Source organism: Periophthalmus magnuspinnatus, chromosome 5 (assembly GCF_009829125.3).
Source record: "Periophthalmus magnuspinnatus isolate fPerMag1 chromosome 5, fPerMag1.2.pri, whole genome shotgun sequence".
NCBI lineage: Eukaryota > Metazoa > Chordata > Actinopteri > Gobiiformes > Gobiidae > Periophthalmus > Periophthalmus magnuspinnatus.
In genome coordinates, this window is record NC_047130.1 from 27,213,592 (window position 1) to 27,228,394 (window position 14,803).

A 14,803-nucleotide genomic window follows, 5' to 3' on the forward strand; every position below is an offset into this window, starting at 1 on the left:
CAAACATTCATCTGTGAGTAAGAATCCATTGCCTGGTGCTCTGTCCCCTTCTAAAGTCATCTGTATCTGCAAGAGTCACCATAAACTTACTTCAGTATACAGTAGCAGCGAATCACAGGCTTTGTCATGAAATCATTCAGCTTGCCATTGTTGTTAAGCATATTCACCATGAAAAACATAGTGTTATATAGTTCATTTATTTTTAAAACTTAAACAATGGAATCTTGCACACCCCTTGGCACTGTTAAAAAGCTTTATGCAAGAGTTGATGTGGCAGTATTTAGATATTATCACGTTTCGGTTAACAGGTAAAACCCGTTGTGATCCCAAGCCGAGACCAAACCACAGTCAACAGCAGCCAACAGTCAAAAACACACTCAGATGACCTCGTACCAGGCAGAAGTTCAGATAAAATTCACCTGCAGGCCTATAAGGCAGGGAAGAGCTACATGTAAAAAATAAGACAAAGCCAACAACAGCCCATGACAGTGTCTCCATTTCAATACAGCTCATAGATGTGCACAGTTTACATTATGTTCAGAGAACCTGTACCACACTTTTGTTGTATTTGATCGAGGTTACTCCTTTCAACTTAATAATATGCTATATGACATGCTAGTTGATAATTTATTTTACACTTAACCGTTTTCAATATACCTTTCTAAAATAAAGTGTGGACGCTATTTATAGGGATGTGAAAGATCTTATGCCACAAGATCCTGAGAAATAAAATTGCCACAAGATTATGAACAAAAAATTATAGTGGCAAGTTACAAAAAGGTGGTGGCAAGTTGAAAACACAGAGCTACAAATGAAAATAAAGTCAGTAAATAAAAAGCTGTGAGGGCAAAATTGTAAACTAAACCACACAGTTTATTTAATATAAATAATGTCAAGATCTGTTGTGTTGTTCTTGAGGACCCAATCTCGTGTCTCATGTCCTGTCTTGTGGAAATTGTGTCCCATTCCACCTCTCGCTATTTATTATATGGAATAATACATTTAATAATAAAGGCTTCTGCTTCCATCTGAACAGAATGTGCTTAACAAACTGACTTTCACTTTAGCTGCTTGCTTTAATCTAATATTGAGATCATTAATCTGTATCAATGGACATGAGAATAATTAAATTGTAAAAAAAATATTTTATTTTAAAAAATATGGTGAAAAAAATCACAATCACAATTATTCAATGTGTGAATAATAATAATATAACATTTCTCACAAAATAAAACGTGATACATGATGCAGTCAGCAGATACAGAGTTGACTTTTCATTTTTAACACTATAACACGAATATAACTCATATGACTTCATACAAAAATACACATTAGTGCTTGGTTTGCATAGCTAACACAAGTATAAACTTTCATACAAAACTTTAGATAATACAAATACATATTGCCCAAATAGAGCTACAAATGTCCATCGATAATTGTACCATATCAATATAAGTTGGTCATTTTCATATTAAACATGCACAGTCCATAACAAAATAAAGTAAAATATAAAATGCGGTTCATAAAACCTACTAGAGCCATTAACAGTGGCTTACAGTTTTTTGTCAACACCTTCCTGTTCTGGGGAAGTAAGTGTCATAAACTTAGAGTGCACTGAGGATGTGCATCGCAATCACATGACTGAAGGCAGCTCGTTCAACCTCCAGCCGCTGGCGTTCTTCCCAAATTTGTACACCAGTCTCCTGCCGTCGACACGCTCCAGGATGTCACGCTTGTAATAGTACCTGCACAAAATACAATGTTTCACAATTAGGCAATAGGATAAAAAAAGACTGTTGCTCAAAAACTGGACTTGTTATCTTAGTTAACTTTTGTTGAAAAATGACATACAAATTCTTAACTACTTTATTTACAGCCTTAATAAAAGCTAAAGACAGATCTAATCCATACTCGTCCTGCGTCTAATCCAAATAGTGTATTAGGCGTAGTAACTCTTTAATTACGCATTTAGGCAACAAGGTTAAGGTATTAACAAGTAATTCTCCAGCTTGAGTCTTTATTCATACTTTATTAAGACTAATTAAGGTGTTGTTATTATTAAGCGTTTTCCAATTGTCATTTATCTCTACAAAAAATAACTTTTTAAAAATGTGGTAGGCTATACCACAAGTGTCTCCTCACCTCATAGCGCGGCTTAACTTCTCATAGGTCATGCTGCTGTTCTTCTTCTTCTGACCCCACATCTGGGCCACGGCCTCGGACTTGAGGAACTTGAAGACCCCCTCTCTGCGGTCCTCCCACTTGAGCAGACCATGGTTCTTCTCGGGGTAGATCAGGATGTCGCGGATGAACTCCCACAGGTGAGTGCCTCGTGGAGCTAAAATATCAGCAATCACAAGGTCAGTGGGTCGGCGGACTTACATGATCGTTGATAACTTTTTTATTCATAGATCAACATCATGATTCATTATTACTATCTTTTATGGCTGACTGCAATAAAATAATTGACCCTGTTTGTGAAATTGATAACTTGATGTCTACGTGACTTATGCCAGCAGGGAGTGGTCAAGGTCAGCACTGCAAAATAATATGTGCTTAATATGTCAGTATGCTTCCTGTGAATTGTTTCAGGAGCATTAGTTCTGTAACAATAAAAAGATTAACTACAAAAATGACTATCATCAAAACAGTCAATTATTTGGTATTTAAGCAAAATGCCCCAGAGCAGATATATAGCATAATCAGCATAATCTTAAGGTCAAACTATGTCTGCTGCATGCTGTCTGCATTTTATTGTCTAATAATCAGGAAGTGTGTGTTAGCATGCTAGTTGTTAGAAACTAGCTCTGTTTTTCCCTTTTTTAAAAATCAGGTACAGCTCCTTTGATATACTTTTAATGTCAGGTGTTATTTATCTCACCGTGCTTGCTCTTCTTTGGGCTGTACAGACTGTTGTGATCTCTGCTTCCTTTAGGAGGTCGTCCCCTTCGCTTCTGACAATATTCCTCCACATTCTTCTCAGATTTGATTTCTAACCAAGGCAAACACATTACTTTAAAGATTTCTTTCTAAAGACACTGTAGAGGAATGTCAATATTCAGAAATCCTTACTGTAGTTGCAAGGGGAAAAGAACTCTGGGTCAGATTCTCCACTTGTGGATTCTGGCGTGCGTAAACCGGAGAATAGACAACCTAAGAGAAAGAACACATAGATATGAGATATGACTATGATATACCTATGTGACCACTTACTATTGTTCATTATTGTTATGAGATGCAACAAACACTACTTTGACTCAATGTTTGTATAGGAGCTTACTGTTGGAGGATGAGCTGAGATCGCTGTCCGAGTGTTGATCAGAGTAGTTGCCTGTGTCTGTCAGTGTCGTGAGTTCCATGCTGAGGGGGCTCAGGTCATAGTCCTCACAGAAGGAGGTCTCCTTTTTGGGGGAAATGTCTCCAGCTGTTGGAGGGGAGAACATAAAGAGTAGTGTTATTATTAATGACATGACAGATACAGGGCAGTGGAATATTTCATTGCACAAAAGAGAAAAAATGACATACCATTCTGGAGGCTTTGGCCGAAGGTGATGGTGCTGAGCAGCGGATATTTCAGTTTGTCCAGGAAGGTGTCCAGGAGTTCACATGTCTCATTCAGATCTGATGCAGACAGGAACTGGAATTCTGGGAGAACAGCATTTAGGAGTGTTAGCTTTGTACAACTCGCCATCCTTAAAAGTATTAAGATCAACATTTTAAACAGGGAATAATATTAACACTTTATGTAATCTATACAATCAAAACATTACATAATTATTGATAATGTTTTTTTTCAATGGTTATTTTGGGATCCTATGCAATAAAACATTCCAAATTGGCATATATTGCATTTGAACTCAATTTACCATTTAAAAATAGATTAAATGCTCTAATGACAGTCTAGTGCTACACTTTTACCATGCTTGGCTTTGTGCTTGAGTAGACTCTGGTGCAGGTGAGGTCCGAGCTGTGGGCCAAACACTCCGATCATGTCGTTCTGGGACATCTTGCACAGACTGGGACCGTCCAGAGCACAGTACGCCAGGTTCAGGGAGCGGGCGTCGAAGTTTGTGCCTTCAATGTTATCACTGATCCACTCCAGAACGTTCTCCAGTGTCCAGCAGAGCGGACTTGCCTGCTCATACCACTGCCCTGGGACAGGACCTACACAATTAAAGTGAAAATTAAGGTTAAAATGAGTATATTTAAGTGGTTATATATGACTGATCTGAATCTATGGCTATCAGCTTTGGACTGTGTAAACATATTATTATGAACACTCCAATTAAGATCAAGGATATTTTCATTTGTGTCTATATTAATGACTTTTTAAATAGCACTATCCAATTGTAAATAGAAAAAAAAAATCTTTATCAAACCATTTTCAAAGTCACGCAGTTTTATCAACAACAAGGTGCTAATAGCCCCCACGGGGGATTTCACAGTTAAACATTGACCGATAAGTAAATGATTAAGAGACACTTAAAATTGGGTCAGCTCACATTTCAGAGATGTGAGCGTTCAGTGACAAATGATGATTTTCACAATGATTTCAAGATGCCTTATGTACATTTTCTGGTAGAGGGTCCATCACCTGCTTGTCTCATGATGACCCTCCACTTATAGAGCCTCTTTAAACATGCATTTGAAAACCAGCTGCTCCAAAATGAACAGTTGAAATAAATAAAAATAAATAAAACTGAATAAGAGTGCACGTACTGGTATTGCCTGCGTATTCTGTTGGGCTTGTCCGGCCAATGTGCTGCGGTGGTATCAGGTCGGGCACCCCGCTCTGGTACATGGTGAGGTTGGCATTAGTCAGGACACTGCTGAGACTTGGGGCAGCCATGGCAACACTAAAAACACACAACAATCACATAATATAAATACAAGTGACATGTCTGTAGAGGTAATTATGAAAAACAGTTAGCTTAGACAAAATCAGACAAGTTAAGGACCAAATAGAACTAATCTTGTTTTAAAGAGGCCTATGATTCACCATTGAAACATAAAGCATGCACATCCATTTTAAAGTAATACTAATACTAATTACTGCTACTAATAATGATGATCAAAATAATATAACAATGTATAATATATCAGACGAGCTTTACCTAGTGTGAGCGCCAATGTGAAGACTCTGTAGTCAGGTTATTGCCGATACTTTTACCCTCATTGTCTTATATAGCAGCTGTGCGGGGGCTGTGCTCAGGTGAGCTCAGGGAAATTCCACCTGAATGAAGCACCACCCATTTCACTTCACTTTCCCAAGAACTGGACCAACAACACAGACCTGCCCCACTCTGTCACAATAACTATTAATGCGCGTTCTTCTTGTGCAGCTACAACGGATTAAGAAAATAGGTGAACACATACAAAAGAAAGCACGAAAGATAATACGTGCAATATAATACTACAACACTACCACAGTCTTTTTCGGGCTAAGACGTGGAATCAATCTAAGTTACATGCAATAAGCTTGTAGTAATATCAAGATATGACACAGCAACATATTTATGAAACCCTGTGACATGATTTTGGGCTATACAAAATTTAATTGAACATACATTCTTAAGAACACTAAAAACAAACATCACAAAACCAGTTATCCAAGTTAATCATGCTTTCTATTAATTACTGCTTGATACAGTTTTTGCAGAAATGTATTTTAATAATTCTGAAGAAAGACAAGGAAAGGCAAGTTTGTTTGCAAATTTGTGTGCTTGACAAAATAAGGAAGTGTTTCAAAAAAGTACAGTGCAGAATAAAAATGCAAAGCCAAAGAAAACTATTTTGAGCCTGGATTTAAATATTGGAACCTGTGCTGGACCATAATTATGAAATGTTTCTGCTATTCTGTATCAACAATCATCAAATCTACAGCTAAAGTTATCATCTGTAACACTGCATCCCACAGTGCCATTTGCAAACTTTTATGAGTGGATAGCGTTAATTCAGGAAGTGCATCCGGTTTGAAAAAAACAAAAACAGCAACAACAACAACAACAACAACAACAACTGAATTAGCCTTGCCACTGATCTGTGCTAATGGTGGAGTGAATATAATACTAATAATTCTTAGAGCCAGAACACAATTTTGATTCATGTACTAATATCATCTTTATATTTCCTTTAGAACTAACTAAAGTCCTCTGCTTCTTCTGAAAGTTCACACATTAGAATTAAAATCCACCTGACCAATAGTGGAGTGGTTGGGAACATAGAGCTACATTCAAGCATAAATAAATGAATCACGATATGACGCTTTTGCCAAAATATTTTCCTGGGAATGAATCACAATTCACTGTACTGCCCAGCCCTAATTTGTTCAGACAGTAACTCAAAAATAACTGTAATTAAAGCATTTATTTTGTTCAACTAGAATAATTCAAATGTATGTGATTTTGTGTCTAATGGAGTTGACAATAACTGAGTTTAATAAAGAAATAAGCTTTTTTATGTGAACCTATTGTTTTGCTTGGTTACAACCGGCCTTACTAAACTCTCTGTTTTGTCCTGACTCTTAATAGGTTTATTTTAATACCAGACCATTAATAAAATAAAATTAAAAAGGGAAAATGTAACTCCAGATTTGACAAAATAGCATATTGCCACAGGAATTCACCATATTGCCAAGCCCTAATCTGTTTTTACAAACCACAAATTCAGCACTGTTCAAACAATGATACTGCTTTTATATTCAAATAGGTTCATAATTACCTTGTTAATATTTCATCCTTGATTTACTCGACACAGATAATTATTTTTACTGTTTATGATTTGATACTTATGCTTTCCTGGCCAACATAATGATGATGCACTATGTGAATGTACCCCATGCTATATCGCTAACAATGATATCCATGCTAACATCTCGTTCCAGTACAGGACAATGGCAACAGGTAGACGCAGGTGTGGTGTCTATGGACTAACTGCAACTGTCGGACATGTGTTTACTCAGAGTGAACCCTGAGCCCTCTGGTCAATCATTCAGAGCATTATCACATTTGTGCACCCTCGTCAACACTGTCTTTGTCCACTCTGACATCATTGTTGACTCTTCGAAACTTACACAACAGATTCCTAACTGAAAGTAACACTTAAACAGAATATTCTAAAAAAAAAAATAGACTGTGTTTATTGTGGAAACTCAAAAGTAATGACGCTCTTCAAACATGCAGCATTTCCAATACTGCAAAATGGACTTTGCAAATGTAAGAATGGACACACCTTTTGATCACCATTTGACTGATAATAACAATAATAATCAGGGTACAACACCTTCACACTGGCCACTAGCAAAACTCCAATTGAATATATTTTGATGAACATTTTTACTTTTCTAGCATTATGGCCAGTAATGTAATGCATAATGATACAGTTAAATTCAGGCTTGTACTCCAAGCACAGTGGCCATTGAATAAAAAGGTTCATGTCAAGCCTTGACAATAAAATGTTTAATTAACATTTCATTTTGGTAGCATTTATTTGGAAAGAGCAAACACAGTATGCAACTTTCTGGAGGTGGCTTTTCACCTGCATATTTCAATGTATTAATAATAATAATAATAATAATAATAATAATAATAATAATAATAATAATAATAATAATAATAATAATAATAATAATAATAATAATAATAATAATAATAATAAATGTATTTATTAACCTTTTTTTTTCAGGACATTGCATTTGTGTGACGTGAACCAACTATCATTACATCAAAAGGTTAAACTGTTAAGAGACGTTATAAACTCTATTGCGCACATCTTAAAACAGTCATAAAATACTACTTTGTGGGAAACATAGGTGTGTCACTAAGTTACTGTTATTGAATTTCATGTGATGCACTTTGGTTTGCAGAAGCTGTTCATAAAACTTGAATTGAAACATCTTTTGATTGAGCGGGCTTGCATCTCCACAGACCTGACTCTTATTTGGTCTGGTGAAGAGCCTCCTCCTGCTTGTTTCCATCGAAAACTTATTCCTTTGACTATAACATTGCACAGTATGGCATAAAACATCTTTATCTCCATGGGGAATGTTCTGAAGTATGGTACATCTGCATGTGCGTGGCCATACCATCTTGTTAAAGCCTGACCTCGTAAGATCGCAGAAGCTAAGCAAAGCCAAAGGAATAATTTTTTTTCCATAGAAACAAGCAGGAGGAGGCTCTCCACCAGACCAAATAAGAGTCAGGTTTGTGGGGATGCAAGCCCGCTCAATCAAAATATGTTTCAATTCAAGTTTTATGAACAGCTTCTGCAAACCAAAGTGCATCACATGAAATTCAATAACAGTAACTTAATGACACACCTATGTTTCCCACAAAGTAGTATTTTATGACTGTTTTAAGATGTGCGCAATAGAGTTTATAACGTCTCTTAACAGTTTAACCTTTTGATGTAATGATAGTTGGGGTCGGACCGTTACGTCACACCAGTGTAATGTTCTGACTGACAGACATATTCTTTATAACAATGCTCTAAACACAATATGAGCCGTCATAAGGATTTGAAGCACAAACAATAACTGAACAGAAATGCAATGAAAGACTTGAGTAACTCTACAGCATGTGGGCAGAGAGCGACGTCACAATGTGCCTGGCTTTTCCAAAGTGTAACAAGGTCTTAATGAGCCATAGCACAAAGTCTTACTCTAAACATCCGCCCCTTCTCACCAGTGTCAGGGGAAACAGTGGAATGTGGACACTCCCGTTTAAGCACAGCACTTACGGAAAATCATTTCATCACCTGCCATTCAACCCTCTCCATCTCAAATGCACCTGAGCGTTTACAATGGCAATGTAACAAAGACATCTGTAAAGCTATACAAACTATACAAACTATAACAAAGACCGTCTTATAATTGGTTTGTGTTTACATAGGAAAGGACATTAAGATAATAATTTACATTTAAATGTAAAATGGAAGATATTTTGAAATCACAATAATTCAAAATTTATTTTTGCAGCATTTATTTTGATAAGTAAAGTGTATGTGATTTTGTGTCTAATGGAGTTGACAATAACTGAGTTTAATAAAGAAATAAGCTATTTTTATATTAACCTATTCCTTATAACTCTACATTTTACAAAGTCCTCAAAGGGATAGTGAAAAAAGGTAATAATAATAATAATAATATAGGCAATATAAAGGTTTTTATATATATAGACATATATATGTATGTTTCAGTTGCAATATATTGTGCAGATCAGTTTAGTAGCTACAAATGGATGAAATATAGTTCTAAGTCAAGATGCACAAATAGGTCTATGTTAATTAACTCTTCTTGTCATGAATTTTAAATATATAGCACTCATTTTCAAGTCATATGAAATCCAAGATAAGTAAACTAAACTCAAATTCAATTGTTGTGTCTCATGTTAAAACAGCATCAAACTGTTTTGTGTTTCTTATTTTGCCTAAATATACAGAAGAATGTGTAACTGCTGGGAAACATGCCAATGCACACATATGATCTGAATGATCTGACAGGCTGTTTGGTGCAAACATTAGACCTGGGCAACACAATTGGAAACATGCTAATTGTCCTGATCTATCAGTTGCCTGACCTGTCCCTTCTACATTTAATATTTGGAAAGTTTTGTCAAGGCGTGTGGCCTATTAGACAAAGCTGTTCAAATATTTACACTGAACGACACTAGTGCACTTAAGTACATTTAATGCCAAGTAGCCTATTGTTAAAAAAAAAAACGGGTCACGGGTTTGAATTAGAATTTGGCTCCATCTTCTGGTCATAAAAACTCATGCTGTTATTTGTGCAGTTATTCCCTGGGCTGTATTAATCAATAATTATGTGAAATACAATGAAGCAATAAGATCCCAGAGACCAAGAGAGGGTAATAAATGCACATTTTACACACAACGACAACAATTCTAGCGCCAATTTAACCAACAACAGGCTATTCCAGCTAACAGACTACAGCCCACAGTCACAACACTGTGGCAGCCCATGCACCAGCCCTGAGCATCTACAGCATGCTTTAAAAAGCCTAAAAAGGCCATTAAGCTATCCGAATAAGCTAGCAAAGGTTATGCTGTTTGTAGCTTTTAATTAAGGTAATTTAGGATATCAATTCTAGACATAATTAAATAATGAAATACAGCACGCTGCACATCCAGCAAAATTGCTCTTGTCCTCCGGAGGGCGCCCTCGATAGGATTTATAGCATGTATTTAATATAGACTGGGTATATTTTATTTATTTAATGAATGTGCAGCTACAGCCACGAACCAAAGTATATGGCATAGTGGTTTCCTACAGCCCAACACAGTCACAGTCACACTGTCCACTAGAGAAAAGACCTTTGGGCATTTCCCAAAAACACAAAACACAGACAGGAAATTAGTAACGCTAAAATTAGAAAGTCACTAAAAACATCTTATTAGTTCTTCTAGCTTAATTAGGCTATTTCCAATTATGTTATTGTTACATTACATGGAGAATAAGTCATGTGAAAGAGGTTTGGTTGCTCTTCTAGTGCCTCATGCACTGCATGATTCAGAGAAAGCTGTGATTTGAACAACAAAACCAGCCATGCACTGAGAGTCACTTAACAACAAATCCAACTGGATCATGGTGGCCCCAATATAACTGTGATAATATGCATGTGTAAGAGCCCTAAACTTAAGGAAATAATGAAACCATAGAGCAATATTAGAGTCAATTCAGAGTATATTAAAAAGGTTTAAAACACATTCATTTTAGGTCTGTATCTCAATGCAATGTGATGTTTGAGGTTATACTGGTAGAAATAGTTTAATTTGCTGTTAAAAGTACTGCTTATAATCAATTGGGCAGGTTCAGCAGGAGGTCTGAGGGCCAATAAAAACTAGTCTGAGGGCCGCATTTGGTCCCCTGGCCATAGTTTGGGCACCCCTGACATAGTTTCTCAAATATTCAGGTTGCCTACACTGGCAAATCGGGCGTGTGGAGGAACATTCAGCTGGTTGGTGTTGGTCGGTTATTGGTCTCAGTTGTTGGTTGTCTTCTTCATCAGCATTCAGTGGGGCATGGGGGTGGTATGGAGCAGCCTGTCTTGATGCAGCAGCAACAAGTGCACCAGCCGGGTGTAGGCTTGTATCACCCACAGGTGTTCTTTGAGTCTTTGGAAATAGTCTGCTTCAAGTCCTGCAAGAATCTTGAATTCTGGGGGGCTCCAAACACTAAATCCAGAGGAGTGCAAAGCTCCCGCCTAAACATGAGAGCAGCTTGTGTGCACTGGCTTGACTCTTGAACTTCTATTTAGTAGGCCCACAGAACCAGGGGCAGATGATGGTCCCAGGCTCACTGATTTATTTACTGACTAGGATCGCCTGCTGAGTATGCCACAAAAATGGACATACAGTTCCACGTACTGCTGGCAAAAATGCCCCTCGAGGCAATGGACAGTCATAGATCCCATTGAGACGTGTACACTCTGGAGGACCTGAGACCAGAGAGAACAGGGCACTAACAACTGCAGAATGTCTTTACTCCGCCCCCGGTGCTTGCCATCTCCGAAACAGCAATCAGCTGCGGAGGTCAATGTAGACCCACTGAGGTCTGCTGTCATGGCAGCCACCCTTGGCTTGATCTGGTCGCACTGTTCTTGTCTCTTGCAGTAAGGACATTCGGCTGCGATACACGGGCATCAGGAGAGAGCCTCTGAATTCCCGTGGCAGTGATGTTTCTCATAGTTATAAGCCTGAAGAACCTCCAGCCATCGAGCCACCTGCTCCTCTGGCTGCTTGAAGCTTAAAAGCCTGGTCAGCCATGATTGGTCTGTGGGCAGGTAGAACCTGTTGCCATGCAGATAGAGTGGAGCTGATCTGCTGCTGCTGTTGCTGCTGCTGTCTTGTACATCAACATAGCCACTTTCGTGGGGCGCTGAGGTCTGGCAGTGCTGAGCCCATCAGCTGAGTATCTAGATTGAGAAGTCTTTCCCCTGGCTCCCCTAAACTCTTCAAGGAGACAACCAGCAGTCCAGCACTGCACACTGCAATTCTTCAATGTCCCTCTTCATCTTTTCCTCACTTCTGACACAAATGTGATGTTAATTGGAGAATATGTGAAATATGAGAAAAAGGTTTGATTGCTCTTCTTGTGCCTCATGTATGACAGGACTCTGAGGTTGTTTTATGAATAAGAACAACAAAACCAGGCATGCAATGAGCGACTTAACAACACAGCCAACTTGAACACACGCCCCGCCCCTGATTCACATGACTGTTAAACAAACAAGCAGCCACACCCTACATAATAATAATAATAATAATAATAATAATAATAACAATAATAATAATAATAATAATAATAATAATAATAATAATACTTATGATTCTTCTTCTTCTTCTTCTTATTATTATCATCATCATTATTATTATATTTTTTGTGTTATTTATTCTATGATACTAATTTTGAGCTGTGTGTCGGTGACAGGCTCTACTAAATCATAAAAGCACGTGTTTCTTAAATACACCTATGCACTTCTACAGTTTAATTGTGTTCCTGGTGCCTGGCGAGTCTGCTGCTGTGATTGCTCCATGCGCGATGCTGGGGAGAACTGCATCATGTGACCCGCTAATACCCTGGGATTTGCTGTCGGCCATGCTCTTTAGTCTTCCTGCCTCCCTCCATCCATTCATCCCTCCATCTCTCTCCCCCTCCCTCTCTCTCTGTCCCTCTCCTCCAGTGCGCTCGTCCGTGTCGTTGTGCAGTATCAGTCAGATCGGCCCTCGGCTCAAGTCTCAGAGGATTTAAAGGACTAGTCAAATGGCGAAAGAAGTGGCCAGTGGAGCATTAGGGCTGAGCAGACCTGGGCAGCAGCATGCATGAGCAGATGACGGTAAGATGACACGTTTTACTGTATAACAACACGGGGCTCTGTCATACACAAATGATGAATGGCGTTACATAATCAGTGATACAATAGATGTGTTTGTGTGTGTATTTAAAAAAAAGCATACCTTGACCATTATTTGTAAGCCAGAAAAACATTTGCACTGTGACGTAATTGTTCATATTATTGATCTGTTTACATCAGACATTAAATATGGATATCTTCAACTTCATCTGTTGATATGGGAGCTTGAAAGCCTCTGTGCAATCTCTAACTTTTTAATGGCTTTTTATTTAGACTGCATGTGAAATCCTTTTTGTGCACCTTACGTAAGAGGAGTAGCCTATAGTGCACATCCCTGTACAAAATCTTGGCTTTGTTACTGAATGTAAATTTTAATTATTTGTCAGAACATAGCCACTGTTAGAAAATATACCCAGCCTATTGTCATATGTATAATGAAAACCAGCATAACATTTGTGGAAATAAGTGAACACTTGCAAAAATGTATGTAGTTTATTCCAACAAACATTTCTATTTTCCACTATGTACCTTTGGGCTTCCATGTCTTTGGTTGAGGGGAAGCAGCCATATAAATATAAGGTGATATGATTGTTTAATGCTTGCCTTTACCATTGATGAAATTGCATGTATTACATATTATGGCATGCACACTGCGATCCGAGGCAGAGCATCACTGTCAATTTCTACTGAGTGTGAAAGATATGAATACAGGTGGGATGCCCTTGTTTATTTGATCAAGCTGATCTTCTTATGGCGGTGGGACGCTGGAGCCATGCCCAGCTGACGTAGGCTGAGGCGGTGTGCCCTGATGATAGAATTATGTAGCCTATGTGTAGTGAGAGAGGGAGTGGTGAGGCAGCAGACAGCAGTGCACATCAGCCTATCCTCTGTCCGCCTCCTCCAACGTCCCATGTGCCTTATCCGAGAGGAGGATGCTCAAGTTCCGAGCGGACCGCAAAGTGAGGTTAGTCCACCCACACAGGCGAGACAATGCCAGATATGAGTAAGCGGGATGGACTTAGCTGATAGTGGTAATGTGTGACAGATGCTAAACAGTATGTGGAGGTCAGACAGGACTGCAATGCAGAGCCAGATGGAAGCTCAGGGAAAGTCCTCAGAGTGGAGCGGTGTGTGTGCGTGTGTGGGCTGGAGCTGCAGTCAATGGGAGGAGATGCTGGGAGGAATACTTTATACAACCAAACTGATACATGGGAACTTTAAGAAATTATGCTTGTTTGAATAGAAACTTCTCAACAGGAATTATTCTTTTAATTTACTTTTACTATTCCCATGAAGTAACTTGCGATATACACTCATAAAACTTCCATTTGTCAACTTTTTTCAAAACTCCCGAACTATTTTGCTTTTATTGGTTGGCTAAAATGTGATTATTTGCCGCAGGTGATATCACTAATATCATCTCTTGTTATTCAGAGATGAAGTATGCTCATTGTATGTTGGCTGTAGATCCCAAGTAGTGATTTTACCTATGTGAATATTTTACTCTAATAAGCAGTGGCCAGTGCATGCATTTCTAGTAAGCCTAATAATAGTTCAGAAGAAGAAGAAGACTATATTAACTAAATCAACACATTTTGATAACGGAGCAGGTTCATCTCCAGGGCGAAGTCATTTGTCTTGACAGCAGTGATGTAAAGGTGTAGTCTGCTGATTGGACTGGATGGAGCATATAGTGATTTTGATGAACTGGTTGATTCCTTGCCTCATGTGCACTAATATGCTATTAATGTGCAGAATGCGTAGTGCACATGCGTTTGAGGCTGACCAAGGCAGCAAAGAGCATTGCAGCTTGGGTAAATCTAATCCAATTTGACCAGCAGGGATTACAGTGCACAGTAGGCGCGGTGGCTCCGGGTCAGTGTCCCAGGATCCGCACCGGGTTTTCCCTCGGGCTGCTCCATGACGTTACACAT

General features: G+C 38.4%; 1 protein-coding gene across 1 annotated transcript; it reads right to left on the reverse strand.

Moving 5' to 3' along the window:
* Window positions 1-1,127: 1,127 nt before the first annotated feature.
* elf3 (E74-like factor 3 (ets domain transcription factor, epithelial-specific)) lies at window positions 1,128-5,191 on the reverse strand. The gene is made up of 9 exons (XM_033966941.2): window positions 5,115-5,191; window positions 4,720-4,856; window positions 3,919-4,164; window positions 3,526-3,645; window positions 3,281-3,424; window positions 3,073-3,153; window positions 2,882-2,992; window positions 2,143-2,338; window positions 1,128-1,745 (listed from the first exon to the last, which is right to left on the reverse strand). Exons 2-9 carry the CDS (start codon window positions 4,847-4,849, stop codon window positions 1,634-1,636), a joined length of 1,140 nt encoding a protein of 379 aa, XP_033822832.1. The 5' UTR covers window positions 4,850-4,856; window positions 5,115-5,191; the 3' UTR covers window positions 1,128-1,633.
* Window positions 5,192-14,803: the final 9,612 nt, after the last annotated feature.

Bases quoted from the DNA above. Each gene is read 5' to 3' on its own strand.
- elf3 (XM_033966941.2), bottom strand. From the start codon at position 4,849: ATGGCTGCCCCAAGTCTCAGCAGTGTCCTGACTAATGCCAACCTCACC. The intron at 4,165-4,719 runs GTACGTGCACTC...TTAATTGTGTAG, and splicing joins AGAATACGCAGGCAATACCA to GTCCTGTCCCAGGGCAGTGG. The intron at 2,339-2,881 runs GTGAGATAAATA...CTGATATTTTAG, and splicing joins CCCAAAGAAGAGCAAGCACG to CTCCACGAGGCACTCACCTG.